This window comes from Caenorhabditis elegans, chromosome X (assembly GCF_000002985.6).
Source record: "Caenorhabditis elegans chromosome X".
Classification (NCBI taxonomy): domain Eukaryota; kingdom Metazoa; phylum Nematoda; class Chromadorea; order Rhabditida; family Rhabditidae; genus Caenorhabditis; species Caenorhabditis elegans.
Genome location: NC_003284.9, coordinates 2505890 through 2520511, shown reverse-complemented (window position 1 = coordinate 2520511; position 14622 = coordinate 2505890). Strand labels below are relative to the sequence as shown.

General features: G+C 36.3%; 1 protein-coding gene and 7 non-coding genes across 10 annotated transcripts; 5 read left to right on the top strand and 3 right to left on the bottom strand.

The window, feature by feature from the left end:
- The first annotated feature begins 1772 nt into the window (after window positions 1-1772).
- On the top strand, window positions 1773-1836 carry R11B5.10. The gene has a single exon (NR_070516.1). It is a non-coding gene; the product is annotated as an Unclassified non-coding RNA R11B5.10 (non-coding RNA).
- Window positions 1837-3221: 1385 nt separating this feature from the next.
- Window positions 3222-3369, top strand: R11B5.7. Its single transcript, NR_070515.1, has one exon. It is a non-coding gene; the product is annotated as an Unclassified non-coding RNA R11B5.7 (non-coding RNA).
- Window positions 3370-5187: 1818 nt separating this feature from the next.
- Window positions 5188-11199, top strand: syg-1. 3 transcript variants are annotated; one of them, NM_001373246.4, is made up of 16 exons: window positions 5188-5349; window positions 5551-5673; window positions 6245-6350; window positions 6851-7048; window positions 7096-7216; window positions 8078-8150; window positions 8204-8389; window positions 8514-8622; window positions 8738-8885; window positions 8943-9049; window positions 9098-9249; window positions 9295-9454; window positions 9950-10078; window positions 10130-10233; window positions 10408-10585; window positions 10651-11195. In NM_001373246.4, the coding sequence occupies exons 1-16, from the start codon at window positions 5203-5205 to the stop codon at window positions 10791-10793; spliced, it is 2184 nt and encodes a 727-aa protein (NP_001360786.1). In that variant the 5' UTR covers window positions 5188-5202; the 3' UTR covers window positions 10794-11195. The 3 variants fall into 3 exon arrangements, with proteins under 3 accessions (NP_001360786.1, NP_001123159.1, NP_508457.3); NM_001129687.6 differs by having other exon boundaries at window positions 5189-5349; window positions 10642-11199; NM_076056.8 differs by having other exon boundaries at window positions 5195-5349; window positions 10408-10535.
- Window positions 6483-6606, bottom strand: R11B5.2. Its single transcript, NR_070514.1, has one exon. It is a non-coding gene; the product is annotated as an Unclassified non-coding RNA R11B5.2 (non-coding RNA).
- On the top strand, window positions 6501-6661 carry R11B5.4. The gene has a single exon (NR_070513.1). It is a non-coding gene; the product is annotated as an Unclassified non-coding RNA R11B5.4 (non-coding RNA).
- K02E10.11 lies at window positions 9651-9791 on the top strand. Its single transcript, NR_070512.1, has one exon. It is a non-coding gene; the product is annotated as an Unclassified non-coding RNA K02E10.11 (non-coding RNA).
- K02E10.12 lies at window positions 9661-9798 on the bottom strand. Its single transcript, NR_070511.1, has one exon. It is a non-coding gene; the product is annotated as an Unclassified non-coding RNA K02E10.12 (non-coding RNA).
- Window positions 11200-13678: 2479 nt separating the features above from the next.
- On the bottom strand, window positions 13679-13751 carry K02E10.9. The gene has a single exon (NR_070510.1). It is a non-coding gene; the product is annotated as an Unclassified non-coding RNA K02E10.9 (non-coding RNA).
- Window positions 13752-14622: the final 871 nt, after the last annotated feature.

Genomic DNA, 14622 nt, shown 5'->3' with positions numbered 1-14622 from the left:
GTAGTTATTGTCCTAAAATAGACCCAAAATGACCAATTTTCATAATAAGACTTCTCAAAATATTTTAGAATTTTTTTCTTTTTGCCAAAAGATAGTCGCTTTACTTCAAAATTTTGAACCGCCATAAAAAATTTTGAACCATTTTTCAAAAAATTTCACTACAAAATTTGTTCATTTCTTCTATATGTTCTAAAAACTCAGAGCCGATACTCCTCTTTTAAGGGTGGTACACGTTCCATAAATGCGTGAATTTATGATTCACATTTTTCTGGGTGAAAAAAAAAACACGCATTTATTGTAGATCAAACTTTAATTGGACTGCCTGACACCACGTTGTGTAATAGTAACAATAATCATTAGTAATTATTTTGATAAGGAATTGTAAAATATTTCAATTTACGTCTGAACATGTTCCTCATTTTTTTCGCATCATGACTTCATTTTTCTTCCGCAAGTCTCCCTCAGCATGTTACAAATACAATTTAAAGACAAAAAAGAGAAAGGAAGAATCAGATAAGTTGTTAGTTGTTTTCTTTTGTTTTCAAGACTCGAACCACATTGGCGCATTCAGTGAAAACATCTTAGCCGCGCGGCAACGAAAAAAAAAACAATTATATTAGTACAACTGACATTTAATCCATTTTTTCGCCTCACAAATTCATCAGATTTCACATTTCGTTGCGTACATCTCAACTTAGCTCTCAGTTTCTTTAGTATTCCTTGGGGCCATATTTCGAGAAACTACTCTTGCTTGGGACCTCCTATTAACGGTCATTACGTGAAGATATGCCAAACTGAATTATCGGTATAATCGAGCTCATTAATGGACTCGACGGCGATTCCGGAAGAAAGGCAACAACAGATTTTGCTCTTTCGAATGGCGTTGACTATTAGAGGATGTGTAACAGGGCAAATCGGCAGACCTGCAGATCTGCCGATTCGCCTATTTTGCCGGAAAAACGGAAATTGCCAACAATTTTAGGCAAATTGTGGTTTTGCACATTTTTTCTGGAACTTCCAGAATTTCAATTTCAACCGGCAAAACTGTACGCATCCTGTGCAATTTTCCGAAAATGAGAACTTCCTGGAATTCGACAAACTGCTAGTTCTTGTTTCACCAATTTGTAGCTTTTTCCTGAAAACCCCTTCAAGTTATACAACAAAAAATCCCGCACCTACTACTACTACTCCTACTTCTACATGTCCCTTCTCGTCACCCATCCTTATCCTTTCAGCTAATCCTCTGGATTTTTACGAAACACATCACAACAATATGTAATTATTATTCCCCCTGTTTCACATCTATCTCTTTTCACCGCCCCGGTAGATCGAATTTGTTGCTCTCCCAACCAACCTTGCACAGTGATTAATTGCGACTCTTCGGTGCTTGGCGATTCAAAATGTTACCAAGAAGTGATGCCATAATCTACTTACATCGTCACCCTTTCTAATTGGTGCCGTGTGAACCTAATCACTGTGCTCCTTGGGCACTCATCCGTAACCGTCATGCAATTTAGTTGCTTGTTCATTGTGCAATAAAATGGAAATTGATTGACTTGGTGAATATATATATAAATATATATCTATTTCCCATTTCACCAAGTTACATCATTGCGCAGGTTACATTCTTTCTAACTTGTTTTCAAATTCCATATCTAGTTCCAATGCCCAATCCCAACTTAATAAGTATCGGTTAATGGTCAGCCCGATAGAAATAGTCGAAAAAACATTTTCCCGTCCCTTTACTTTTCCTGCCCTTAAATCCCTGGCACTGAGCGTGATCTCATATTTCACGCCGTGCTAATCACCTTGTAGAAAAATGAGTGTAGAAAGAAAAGAGAAAATAGAAGATAGCTCTTCAAAAAAACCTTAGGTATCAATATATCTGTCAGACGTTTTCCCGGGGGAGCTAGTATTCGGTATCCGGGAAAAATGTTCGATTCTCAAATTAGCATATGTCATTCATTTCACATATGAGTAGGGGTGTTAGAATGTGATGATGGATGTACTAGTTTTGCATTTTCTTTCTAGACTTTATATTTTCTGAGTTATTGTAGTTGAAAAGCTAATCTACTGCTTCAATTACACAGAAGATTAAAATTATAGTGAACAATATTAATTTTTTTTGTTAGAAAATTAGACTTTTTTATTGACTGTCAAAAAGTGGCAATATTTGAGTATTTGCCACATTGCGAGAAAATTATAGTCGCATGTTGGAATTTCTACAACGTTTGATATTAATATTTGAAACATAAGTAGATCATTAATTTTGTAGGAAAACACATTTTTGTGATCGAAAAAAAGTGGCAAAGAAGGGGCAAAAACTGAGATTAATCTAATTTTCAAAAAATCAAATAAAATTTGGAATTTTTTTGAATTATTTAAAATATGATATTAGGTCATTGTGGTACGATAACCATGTTTTGAACCAAGTTCCTCTTCACTTCATGGAGCGCGTTCTATGACTATTATATTTAGCTTATTCTTTCAGAGCTCCTAATAGACTTGCATCCCTATAAGTCTCCCACCTTTTTAGAAAATAGTTTGTTTGCCGGTTTCTATTAATATTACCAATAATACTACACTAACTTTTTTTCAGAGGATTTTATAGTGAAAGGTTTTGAAAATTTGTCACCTTTTTGGGTAAAATATATGGAAATACGTTCAAAGCTCCTCTGTATTTATTGGAATGGATTTATTTTCCAACCAGCCCATTTTTTTGTCAAACTAGCCTTACAGTAGAGAAAATACGATGGTCCAAAACTATGCTGAATAAATTTTCACAGGTGACTTATAGAACGGACTTAGGCAAGAACTTTCAATTCTCCAGCCTTCGAACTTTTGCATATCGAGCTGTTATTTATCGCATCTGTCTACGAGACGTTACTTTATTTGAGAAGTGCATCCATCAGATACTCTGCTCGTTTTTCTCAGTTCGCTGTGCTCTTGCTACCAAAACAAAACGTGTGTGGCGGGGGGGGGGGGGGGGGGGGGGGGGGTTCTCGTTGCAGTCCTGTCTGTGTTGCAACTCGTCTTCTTGTCAAGCTCAAAAGTTGTCGCGCCGCCTACAAATGAGCATTTCTTCCTCCTCCCCCATACTTCGCATCCCTAAAACGATTCAACTTCTTTTTCGTTTTCTTTTTGTTTTCATTTGGTATTTTTCATCCTTTTTTCATCCTATTTTTCATTCTCTTTTTATATCTCATTTTCTTCAGACACTGACTTCCGGTTTAATCCCAACGCTTCCTATTTATTTTTCTCATATTGTCATGACCGCTCTAGTACCCAAAACATCATTAGGAATTCTCTCATAATACATGTTTATTGAGATTGGGGGGTGGGGGTTGAGGTTATTAATAATCTGATTTAACTGCTCCTCAACAAGAGGGGGTGCCCTCTTGAATCACCCGTCCCAATTTTAAATCATTGCCGGTCACACGAGTACATGACTCTCTTTCCCACTCTCCTGTTCTTCTAATCCTTACCGCTTTTCGTTTTGCTCTCAATAAGCTGTCGTGTCAACCACCGTGGGTCCCATTAGACAGGAGCCTCGAATTGGTCGAATAGGGAGACACCTCGTTTTTCGTTTTGGTGCCCAGAGATTATGTGTGTAACAAAAAATTGACAAATTTCTTTTGAAAACGGAAACTGGAAATTTGTTGTGAAAGTCTCATTTTTTCTAGAAGATTTCCACGGTTGGAGGAGTTACGGTTATTGGGATAAACCCAAAATGTGCTCAAATAAACGAATTTTGCTATAAAACTTCTCTATAATTAAAACAAATTCTTAGAAAAAATTCCTGATTTTTTCTAAAATCTCAAATTTTGGTAACTTTTCCATGTCGGAACGCATGGGAATTGCCTTTTTGTTTAAATTATCATCCTTTTTTGGTAGTTTATCTCAAGATATTTTGTTAACTAAGGAACATTCCAATCCAAATTTTATCATTTTTGGTAACATAAATGTACCATAATTAGCTGAAAAATGTGAGAAAAACTACCAAACAATGCGAATAAGAATGACTATTTAAAAAAGTCAATTTCCAAAGGGACCAAAATTTGAAATTTTTAACTGAACCATCATAAATTATTTTCGAGAAATATTGAAGAAGTTTCAGTGCGAAATTCTTTAATTATTTTGGGATATTTCGGGTCAGTCTGCTTTTAAATGTGATGGTGGAAACATAATATTACAGGGAAACTTTTAAGGAGCCTATTGTGAGCACCCAATTTTTGCAAGGCACTTTTTTCCAATTTTGTTCTGACCAAAACTATATACTTTACGATTTCCAAAAAGTCGAGTAATCTATAAATACCCGCTAACAAAATTTATACGGATTTTAAATTTAGAATATCACGAATAGAACAGAGTTGAACAAGAAGTGGAGTAGAGTGTCTTATCAATATTTTGTCAGTGCTTTGTCAGTGCCTTTTGTCAGTGCTTTGGCAGTGCCTTTTTGTCAGTGCTTTGTCAGTGCCTTTTTGTCAGTTCCTTTTTGTCAGTGCTTTGTCAGTGCCTTTTTGTCAGTGCTACACATGCACTTATCTGGTGGCCTTCTAGTTTATATCGGGCTTAGAGTTAGTGTTTTTCTAAGCCAAGAAGTGAAAATTAATTGTAAGTTTTGATTGAATTATCATTTTCCATAGAAATGAATGGAAAACACATAGGAAATTATTTTTGGGGCAGGTATACATACTACACAAGTACTAAAAAACAATATGAGAACCTACATAACTACTACTAACGACAATTCCCTCCAATCATCCCGTTAGACGATATTTAATGAGAGGCTGCATTGGGGGGACCCGCACCACCGCCTAAGTCCGCAGGGAGATTGACTCGCGCTAACTTTTTGCAATGTGAGAAACGTGTGTGTGTGTGTGCCTGTGTTTGCGTCTCGCCTCGACCACATCATCATTTCTTATCCCACAAAAATTTTGCTTCTCAACTTCTCAACTTTCTTTCCATCGTTTTTTTTTCTCTTCTCGATGATTGAGCATCAGAACAATAGGAAAATCATTTTGAAAATACATTTTGAACAGAAAGCTGTGCGTTAAGAATCTACATGTTAAGTTTCCTACTAGAAGCTCTAAATACTTTTTTAATAATGACTGTTCTCAATATTGCGTGTCTCTCTTTTCGGCCTTCCTTTTTGCAAAAACACATTTCCATGTTCACCACAATTGCTTTTCAGGCAGAAAGATGGTACGGTGGCAGACCTGGCCACTGTTGTTGTTGTTTCAACTGGTCACTTGCCAACAGTTACAACAACGAATAGTGGAAGCTCCGAAGGATACATTGGCAGCCGTCGGAGAAACAGCAATATTGACATGCAGAGTTGAACATCAAGTAAGTTGTGATGTGTGATTTGCAAAATTTTGAAACCTTCGACATTTCCACGCAAAAAAAAAATGAAGTGCGCGCAACTGGTCAAGAAACTCGGAAACTTCCCGGTTTCTGATTGAATTTCCTGCTCCACAGGTTCTAGAAAAATTCGATTTGCGAGAATGGCAAAAAGATGAAAAATTATTAAAAGATGATAATTTTCAGCAAGGGCCGGTACAGTGGATGAAAGATGACTTTGGGCTCGGAACGGATAGAGACAAACCACTTCCTGGAAATAAAAGATACAGGATGGTCGGAAGTGCGGCAAATGGGGAGTATAATCTGGAGGTTAGTTTTTTTTGGTACGAAAATTTGTTATGTATTTTTGTGAGGAGTTGGTTTGGTTTAACACGTCAGAATATCATTTAAAGAAATTCCTAAAAGTTTCAGATTTTTTCAAATATAGAGTCAACGTTTTGGTAAATTTTAATAAAAAATATGACCTTTTTGATAAATTTCGAACATTGCAGCAGGTGTGCTGCAGGTCGATGTCCGAAATTACAATAGATGAAAACAAAATGTTCACCTGTTTTTTAAACTGAAATTTCAAAAAACAAACTTCACAAATTTTTTAAAATTTTACTGTAGAACTTGGGCCCATTAGCACTGTTTGAGCGGTTCTAAAGAACCTCGTGATTTTTTCTGCTACCATAACATAGTTTGAACCAAAATATTCAGAGTTTAACGGGCTACAGTTCATCAATTTGAAACTATATTTTAGGCCTGAGTTTTATTGCTATGTTTTCTTTTGTCTGAAAAAAAAACTCTAAAAATTTCTCCTTAGGATTGGTTTTCTTGTAACAATTTTAAGAGTTTGGTACCTACTTAGATTTTTTTGCTAAACAAATTGAACTTCCAGATCTCCAATGTAACGCTATTCGATGATGATGATTTCGCTTGTCAAATCTCGGAATCCGATCACGCCAAAGCAGTTGTTTCGAGTAAAGCAAAGCTCACTGTGTTAGGTACGTTAAAAAAACACATAGCACTTGCACTAATCAACTGCAACATTACATCGTTGTTGTATCGTCTCAAAAAAGTCAAATTCACACAATCTCCTCCGGTTTTCTGAGAATGAGAACTTGCTTTAAAATTCGAGATGACAGATCGACAATTCGCGCGGCGGCTGCCAATTAATGTCTTCATAAACGTGCTGCCAGCGCCAATTTATCTCTCAAGTGGTTGTTGAGGGGGTACGCATCCGCGCGTACTTCTTGCCTCCTAACCATTCTCCGTTCTCTGATATGGCAGCTGCTCTTGGTGAAACCACACCGCCACCGGGGAGGACTGAGGCAACGAGGTTGTGTTGTAAATCTCATTGCGGGGTCATTATTCATAGAATGCGGTGGAATATGTTCACATTGAACAAAAAAAAAACGGGAAAATGAGATTCGGAAATTTGAAAAAATAAAAAGAAAAATGTTATTGAGCTGCTCATTATTTAATTTTGAATATTTTTTTTCAGTGAGACCGACGCCTCCAAAAATTGTGAAAAGCCATCATTCTCTGAAAGCAATTGCCGGCGATCCTATAACTCAATCATGTTTATCTCGAAAAGGAAAACCACCTCCAACGATAGGATGGGCAATTGCATCAGATGAGCATGGAAAGCACATTGTTTCATGGTTGGGCGAATCGCGCTCAAAATTCGGAGGAATTCATGGTAAAAAATTTCATATTGAAAATGAATTCAAAAAAAACCTATTTCAGCAAAACCAGAAATCTCTCAAGAAACCGTGATTGCACATGTAAATGAAACCACTCAAGTTGAAGAGGGCGGTAACAATTCACGAGAGGACTCTAGTATCTACAGTATTATGAGTAACTTGAGGTTGGTTACATGAAACATTTCAGTTAAAGCGGAGAGTAGAGTTGGCGGGTATTCTGCTGAAATAGACTAAAACGTGCCAAAAACGACCGAATTTCATAATGGGACGTCTCACAAATACTCGACAAATTTCTTAAAATTTCTTATGGCGTGTCAAAATTTCGAAAAAAAAGTGCCAAATTTTCCTGAAATCTCTTTTTTCCAAAATTTCGACCCGTAATGAAAATGTTTTGGAAGTTTTTCGAAATGGCTGATCAAGAAATGTGGCCGTTTTGGCAAATTCAAGCAAAATACCCACAAAATTGATTTATCCTTTAATTCTAGAATAGCAGTTTGCTGTTATGTTTCAAAAAAAAATTATAAAAAAGTGCCCCGGTAATTTGAAAAAAGTGTGTTATTTTTATAGAATGTTATTTTTCGATTGGTACTTGTGTAGTATACTTGGCCTAAATGATCAAGAAATGTGGCCGTTTTGGCAAATTCAAGCAAAATACCCACAAAATTGATTTATCCTTTAATTCTAGAATAGCAGTTTGCTGTTATGTTTCAAAAAAAAATTATAAAAAAGTGCCCCGGTAATTTGAAAAAAGTGTGTTATTTTTATAGAATGTTATTTTTCGATTGGTACTTGTGTAGTATACTTGGCCTAAATATACTAACCATTTTAAAAACTTCACGCGACCGTTTTGTCCGTTCATATTAAGCTTAGGATTAATGTATTTCAAAGCCTAAACATGCAAATAAATTTCACGTTTCGATTGAATTATCATTTTAAGTTGAAATGAATGAAAAAATGGCTACACAAAAATCGTTCAGTTAGAAAAAAAATTATTAAAAAATCAAAATTACGAAAACTTTTTTCAGTTTCATACCACGTCCCGAAGATGACCACAAATACTTGATCTGTATTAGTCAACACATGACGTTCCCTAATAAAGTAAGCGTGTTTATTGCTTTTTAATATTTTGTTTTATTCATTTTCTCTTCCAGATCGAGGTTGATTCTGTGAAGCTTTCTCTTCGATACGCGCCACAAATCAACTTAACAGTGGCATCAAAACTTCCGCTACGAGAAAATGGCTCAGCTCTTCTAGCATGCAATGTTAATGCAAAACCATTGGATAATGTGAAGATCAGCTGGTACAAGGGGAATCAAAAGCTGAGAGAAACTGGAGATGTAAGAGGAATTAGTGTTGCTCGGATTGTAAATTGTTGAGCCATTTATTATACTTAAAATTAATTGTGTCACATTCACATTTGACATTCAAAAACATTTCTCTATTCAGTTATTTTTATTTCAGACTCTAACATTCGAAACTCTCAAAATGGAGGATCATAATCGAGATATCTTCTGTGAAGCTACAAATGAAATTGGAACTACTCGCGGGTCGATTAAGTTGAATGTGGCATGTAAGTTGTTCATCTCTTTTCATTGGAAAAGAAGACATAAGAAGAAGACACCCAGTTTTTTTTTCAAACCTATATTTTCAAATTTATAAAATCATATAAAACCTAGTTCTTACAGTTGGTGCACGTATTATGTCGACGTCACAAGATAAAGAAGTAAATGAAGGGGACAATGCATTTTTTCATTGTGCAACTCTGGCAAATCCAGCTCCAGCGATTTTCTGGACTCGTGGAGACAGCGATGAAATTATTGGGCACGGTGAAAAGTATGTTGGAAAATTAGCATTGGATAATATGTATGATCATAACAAAATAAATTTCAGCTTGACGTTAGAGAATGTGAGAACATGGCAACAGGGTAACTACAACTGTACGGCTACAGTGGAAGGGTTTAGAAAACAAATTTTATCGCATTACCTTCATATCAGAGGTACGCTCGTTGAAATTAGGCGCTTGTAGTTTAACATAAAATGTTTAGGCCCACCAACGGTCTCCATGAAAGATGAAGTATCAGCTTCACTCGATGAAGCAACGGAGATCATTTGCGAAATTAGCGGCCGTCCGAAAACAAATAACGTTAGATGGACAGTAAATGGGAAAGAGATCAATTTTAATAATGGAAGAATTACGGTAGGGAATTTGAAGAGAAATTCTGAAAAAAACTAGATTTTTCAGGTTCACCAATATCCCAAGCCATATGGAAAAGAAAGTATTCTTAAAATCAAAGATTTGAAAGAAGAAGACTTTGGTGTTTATAATTGCTCTGCAAATAACGGGTTAGGATTTGACAACAGAGGCACACTGCTCAAGAAGAGAAATATTCTAGATTGGATTGGTTAGTTTTAACTTTTCTGGAAACTTGCGGAGTATAGGGCTTCCATGTGATGCAGGCGCGGTTTCAGGGCCTGGCACCTGCCTCCAACCGTCCGGCCTCACGCCTCCTTTCAGAACTATGGTGAGAAGTCAAAGACTTGGTGTTCCCACCACATAATGCAATGGGTGTTTCTTTCGCCGTGACTGACACTTTTCGGGTCCCGCGTCGCACTATACAAGAGACGTAGCTCTTGGCGCAAGGCAGGCAGAGGTCGCCGCAAGGCGTGCAGGCGTTTTGGTGCCTGCATGGAAGCGGTAGTAAAGTATCTACCTGTAGTTCCTGGCCCAAAAATGTTAACCATTTTGAAATTTTCATGTGACCCTTTTTGTCCATATTAGGCTAAGGTTTAGTGTTTTTCTAAGCCAAAAAATTCAAATCAAATTCACGTATCGATTAAATTAAGATTTTACGAAGAAATAAAGGGAAACAAAATTTATAACAATTTCCGACTTTCAGTAATAACAGCAAAGTTCGATAGAATGGTTGCACTTGCAATTATAAGTGCAGGTGTTCTTTTGGTGTCACTGCTCTGCTGCCTCTGCATGTGCAGAAGTAATTGTCGGTCAAGAAAGTCAAAGTTTATTGGTGAGTTATTATCAACAGGTGGTTGAATCTATAAATTGACAACAATTTCAGATGATCAATCTGACGTCACAGTGAAATGTGAGGCATTGGATGGACAATATTTCCCAGAGATGTATAGTAGCAGCCCCGTTGACAATGTTCATCTCTCCACGAAGGTTGGTCAAAAGTTGGACAATATGAAGAAAAATTCGGTTTATATATGTATTAGTCTAGTGTTTATAGCAGATCAATTTTTAAAATCGTAGGGATTATTTGACGATAGTTTCAATTTTTTTGAGCCCCCTGATATCATATCACCATTCAAAGAATAAAACCAATTTATTTCACAGGATTACATCTCGATTCCTCAAAACAATCCGGATTTGGATTTCCTCGGTGCAACCGGATCATTCGGGCCACCGGGAGGGCTGTATCCAAAATGTTTCAACAACTCGGCCAATGAATACATCTACAACCGGTATGAACATTCATATGGATCGTTTGGCAGTGGACTTTCCACGCCTGGAGGTACTAACCCTAACCAATAACACCGTGTGCATAACTCATCCTCATTCTCATTTCAGGAGTTTCAGATATGTACGGCGTGGCGATGAGCGACAAATTGCCGGTTATGGAGACGCTACAGGAAGTGGAGACTCCCAAAACGTCCAACTACAACTTCCTCTCGTCGCCGGAAGTGGTCCGACCAATTAGTCGAACATCAACTCATGTGTAGATACATACTTGAAATTTTCCTGGTGCCATCTAAAACTAGAATTTGTTTTGTAAATCTTTTTTAAATCTTTTGATTTTTTTTTCCAAAAAAAAAAGACCGCCGCCAACGTTTTGAGGTCATCAATCACCTAAATGATGTTTTGTGTCATAAGGTGGCGTTCTTCAGCAGTTTTTGACATGTTCATTCTCATTTTTATCTTATTCAAAACGGGTTTTACTTGCCATTCTCATTTTTCTCACCATCCCATCCCTTTTCCACTCACGAGAAGCCTAATTGACCCCCCTCCATCCCACATTGATATTTCAATGACCTATAAATTATTTTCACTTGTATTTTTTTCTCTCTCTCTCTCGTTTGTTTGAATGTTTTCTAGTCATCCGAATTTGCATAAACAATTTTCCATACATACGTGAGATTACATTCATTAAAATTTTGATGCAGATGCATTGAGCCAGATGAAGAACTTGTTCATTTCTTGCATGATTTGCAAGTTTTCAAATTATACATCCCATTGGAGTATATCATAGTTGAACACTATTTCAATTTCGGCACAAAGTAAACTGCCTTCGAATTTCAAGTTCAGGCCTTTTTTTCACACAAATTGGAGTGAGTTTACAATTTTAAAAGGGGAGTAGAGTTTGTGGGTACATTGCTTAAATGTACAAAAACTGGCCAAAACTAAAAGGTTTGAGTTTTTTTAAAACTTGGAATAAATTCAGTTTGTTTGAAATCAAAATAACCATTCCAAAAAAATTGAGCTTCAAGCGACATTCAAAACAAAAGTTTTACTCATTCAAAATGAAAACGGCCCTGTCCGGCCTGTAGTGGAGATCAACCGAATTTTTTGCGTCGGCCGGATTGGGTCCTCAGTTTTTTTTTACCATGGCACGTTTTTAGAAATAGGCGTCCTGCTTCCAACTAATCGTATCAAACCTGTCAACTCGTTAACGTCAAATTCTGATGTTGATAAATAGTGGGTAGTTTTTACCCTTGTGGTTCCGAGTCCACACTCCTCCTATCAATTAACTTTTTTCCCCTGCTGAGCTTTCTTTTTCTTGCGGCTTCCCAATATTTCAAATGATCACTGCCCCACTTTTTCTGCCCCTGCTGACTACTTCACGCACGCTGAGTGAAATCTTAGGGAGAAGAGTATCAAACTAGAAGCAAGCTATCAACGGCGGCCGTGCACTCCTCCTTCATCTCCAATTGGTTTCCAAGGTGACATTGATTAAAACATCTGATCATTCCTCTTTCCAAATTTGGAAAATGAAGCATGAAATGACTTCCTCATTCGAGAAGCCTTTTGCTCTCTCATAAATAGCTACTCATTGTCCTCACTCAGATTCAAACACTTTTATCCAGTGCCAAAGAACATCATCCCCTCGATTTGCCTAATCCGGTGCGTCAGTTGAGCGGCGGCGGCGCCCAAGCTCCTCGGCTGACCCCTATAATTGGAGAAGAGGTTTTCTGCGTCTAGATGTCCATGCTTCTTTTCCACAATTGTTGATATTTATGGTTTTTTGAAACTTTTTTCTTTTACCAGGCTTGATGTAAATTGAAAAAAATTACATTCCTATCAATTATGGAGCGCCAATCGGAAAATTGATAAAATTCAAAAAAAATTGACTTTTTTCACTTTTTCTAGTGACATTTGAAATGTAGCAATTACTGAGTTGTTGTCATTTTTGGAGAAAACTATATGCTCCGACCCCTAGAATGTTTTAACACAACTAATTAAAACAAAATTAAATTATAAAAATCGAAGAAAATTTTTTTTGGGTCGACTAAAAAAATTGTGATCTACATATTCTTCACTCCTTCATGTTCTAATAAGTTAATCGAACCGTATTACAACGAAATTTTTTCTACCACACATACATACATCACGATTTACAACCTGTCATTACAAGTTCAACAAGACATATGCCCAGAATTTGTACTTATTTGCTCCAAACTAAATAGCGTCACCCGAAATTCCCACGCCTGCTGCTCTTTTTTCCTTCTGGTTAGATCTGACCCGATCAATCTACTTTTTTCAACCTTTTGATACAAAATTGCAAGCTGGCGTTTCTAATCAAAAATGTTTCATATTTATTAGATCTCATGACTTTTTTTTCCTCAAGGTTTAATATATTTTATGCTTTCAGCAATCCGTGTAATTTGGATTTGTACTTTTGTATGCAAGTTTTGCGCCGCTACTCTGAAAATATTTCTGAATGTTTTTTCTTTAGGTTTTTTTTTTCGAAACTAAAGGATTCAGATTAATTCTAGGGCTTCTTGATTCGCAGAATTTTAATTTCCGAATCCGTTTTCAAAATCTGAACGTTTTCATTAAACCCCCGCTTGAAATAGTTCACAAATAGGGCATAGGAAAATGTAGTCAAAACCATCACACTTCAAAAATTTACATTTTGAAAACAAGCAAATACTGTATTTTTGTTTTGTTACATAATAATTAATATAATAAGTTGGATAGGCTAGCATTTTAACATTTTCCAGAATGTTCTATTTCCACCGAGATAGAGAGCTTCAAAAATTGCGATATGTACCCATTTTTGACCATTCATAGTCCTATCTTACCTGCGGATTGGACAATATTTTATTTTAAATATGAAATCTGTATCGCCTTAGCTTTAGGGTACCTCCAAGAGCCACGAACGCCCTTACGAACAATGAGAAGAACTGAGGTGAAAGATCTTCGCCACAACTTGCACCTTTTTTTGCACGTATATTAAGCTGTTTTCTAGGAAATTCGTGGATCACACTTCAATTTTGTAATCATGCTTCCCGCTACTCCTGCTTCTCAGAACGATGTGAAATGTGCTTGTGGCATTGAATTTTTAGTGAGAGTTCGAAAATCCTCTTGTGAGTTGGAAACGCATAAAGACATGCTCCCATCTGTCATTCTTTCTTTTTTTCTACTCCCCCCTTGACCCGTCACAATTTCCGTTGCACTTTCAATGTCTCTCATCATCTTCATTTTTATCGAAGCAGTCATTGACCCGAATGTTAGATTACTTGATTACTCACTTGCGCTCACGTTTTAAAATTTTGTGCTTGAAAATGTTTCTGCTCTAACTATATAATTTGTATTCAAATGTACCTTGAAAAAGCAGAATCAAAATAATTATAGGACACATGAGTCAGAATCTATTCCAAACATCAGTGCAAGATAAGCTACATTCTTGAAAGAAGAGAAAAATGTTAGTGCTCTCTTAAAAGTGCATCCGCATCATCCCTCTTATTTGGCCAGCAGCCGTCGTTAGCCAAGACACACAAAAAAGTGAAAGAACTATGTTTTACTCATTTCAATAAAACAGCCTTCTTTCTTCATCAACCCCGCCGAGTATGCACTTTCTGACTTGATCCCATCGTCATTCGCACATATGCTTTTGAGTTCAATTTTATTTTCTCTTGTTTTCATTGCTTTATTCTTTAAAATAGTGCGGTTTGCTGAAATTTGTTTGGTACTTGTGTATTATATCCCCACCATTTTAAATGAATATTTAAAAGTATTAAAAAAATATTCCTATTTTCCTATTTTTACTTTAGCACAGTAAGTAGAAATTTTGAATACGATCAATATTTCTCTTCTTGTAGCTGGAATAATTGCTGGGTAGCACACTCAAAAGTTTATGTCGTCAAACTAACTTTTCTAGTAATTTGTGAAAACTGCGCAAAGTAAAAGTATGGCTGAATTCCTAAAGAGCTGAAATGACCAGATATAAAATTAAACTTTGCAAAAAAATTTTTTATTTTTTATTTTTTTTTGTTTCAAGTTAAATGAGGTAAACCCTAGTTATGACCAATTTTTAAAATTTATATTGGA

Excerpts from the sequence above, each read along its gene's own strand:
- syg-1 (NM_001129687.6), top strand. The coding sequence starts at position 5,203 with ATGGTACGGTGGCAGACCTGGCCACTGTTGTTGTTGTTTCAACTGGTC. Across the intron at positions 6,351-6,850 it reads AGCAAAGCTCACTGTGTTAG|TGAGACCGACGCCTCCAAAA; the intron begins GTACGTTAAAAA and ends ATTTTTTTTCAG. Across the intron at positions 8,151-8,203 it reads ACATGACGTTCCCTAATAAA|ATCGAGGTTGATTCTGTGAA; the intron begins GTAAGCGTGTTT and ends TTTCTCTTCCAG.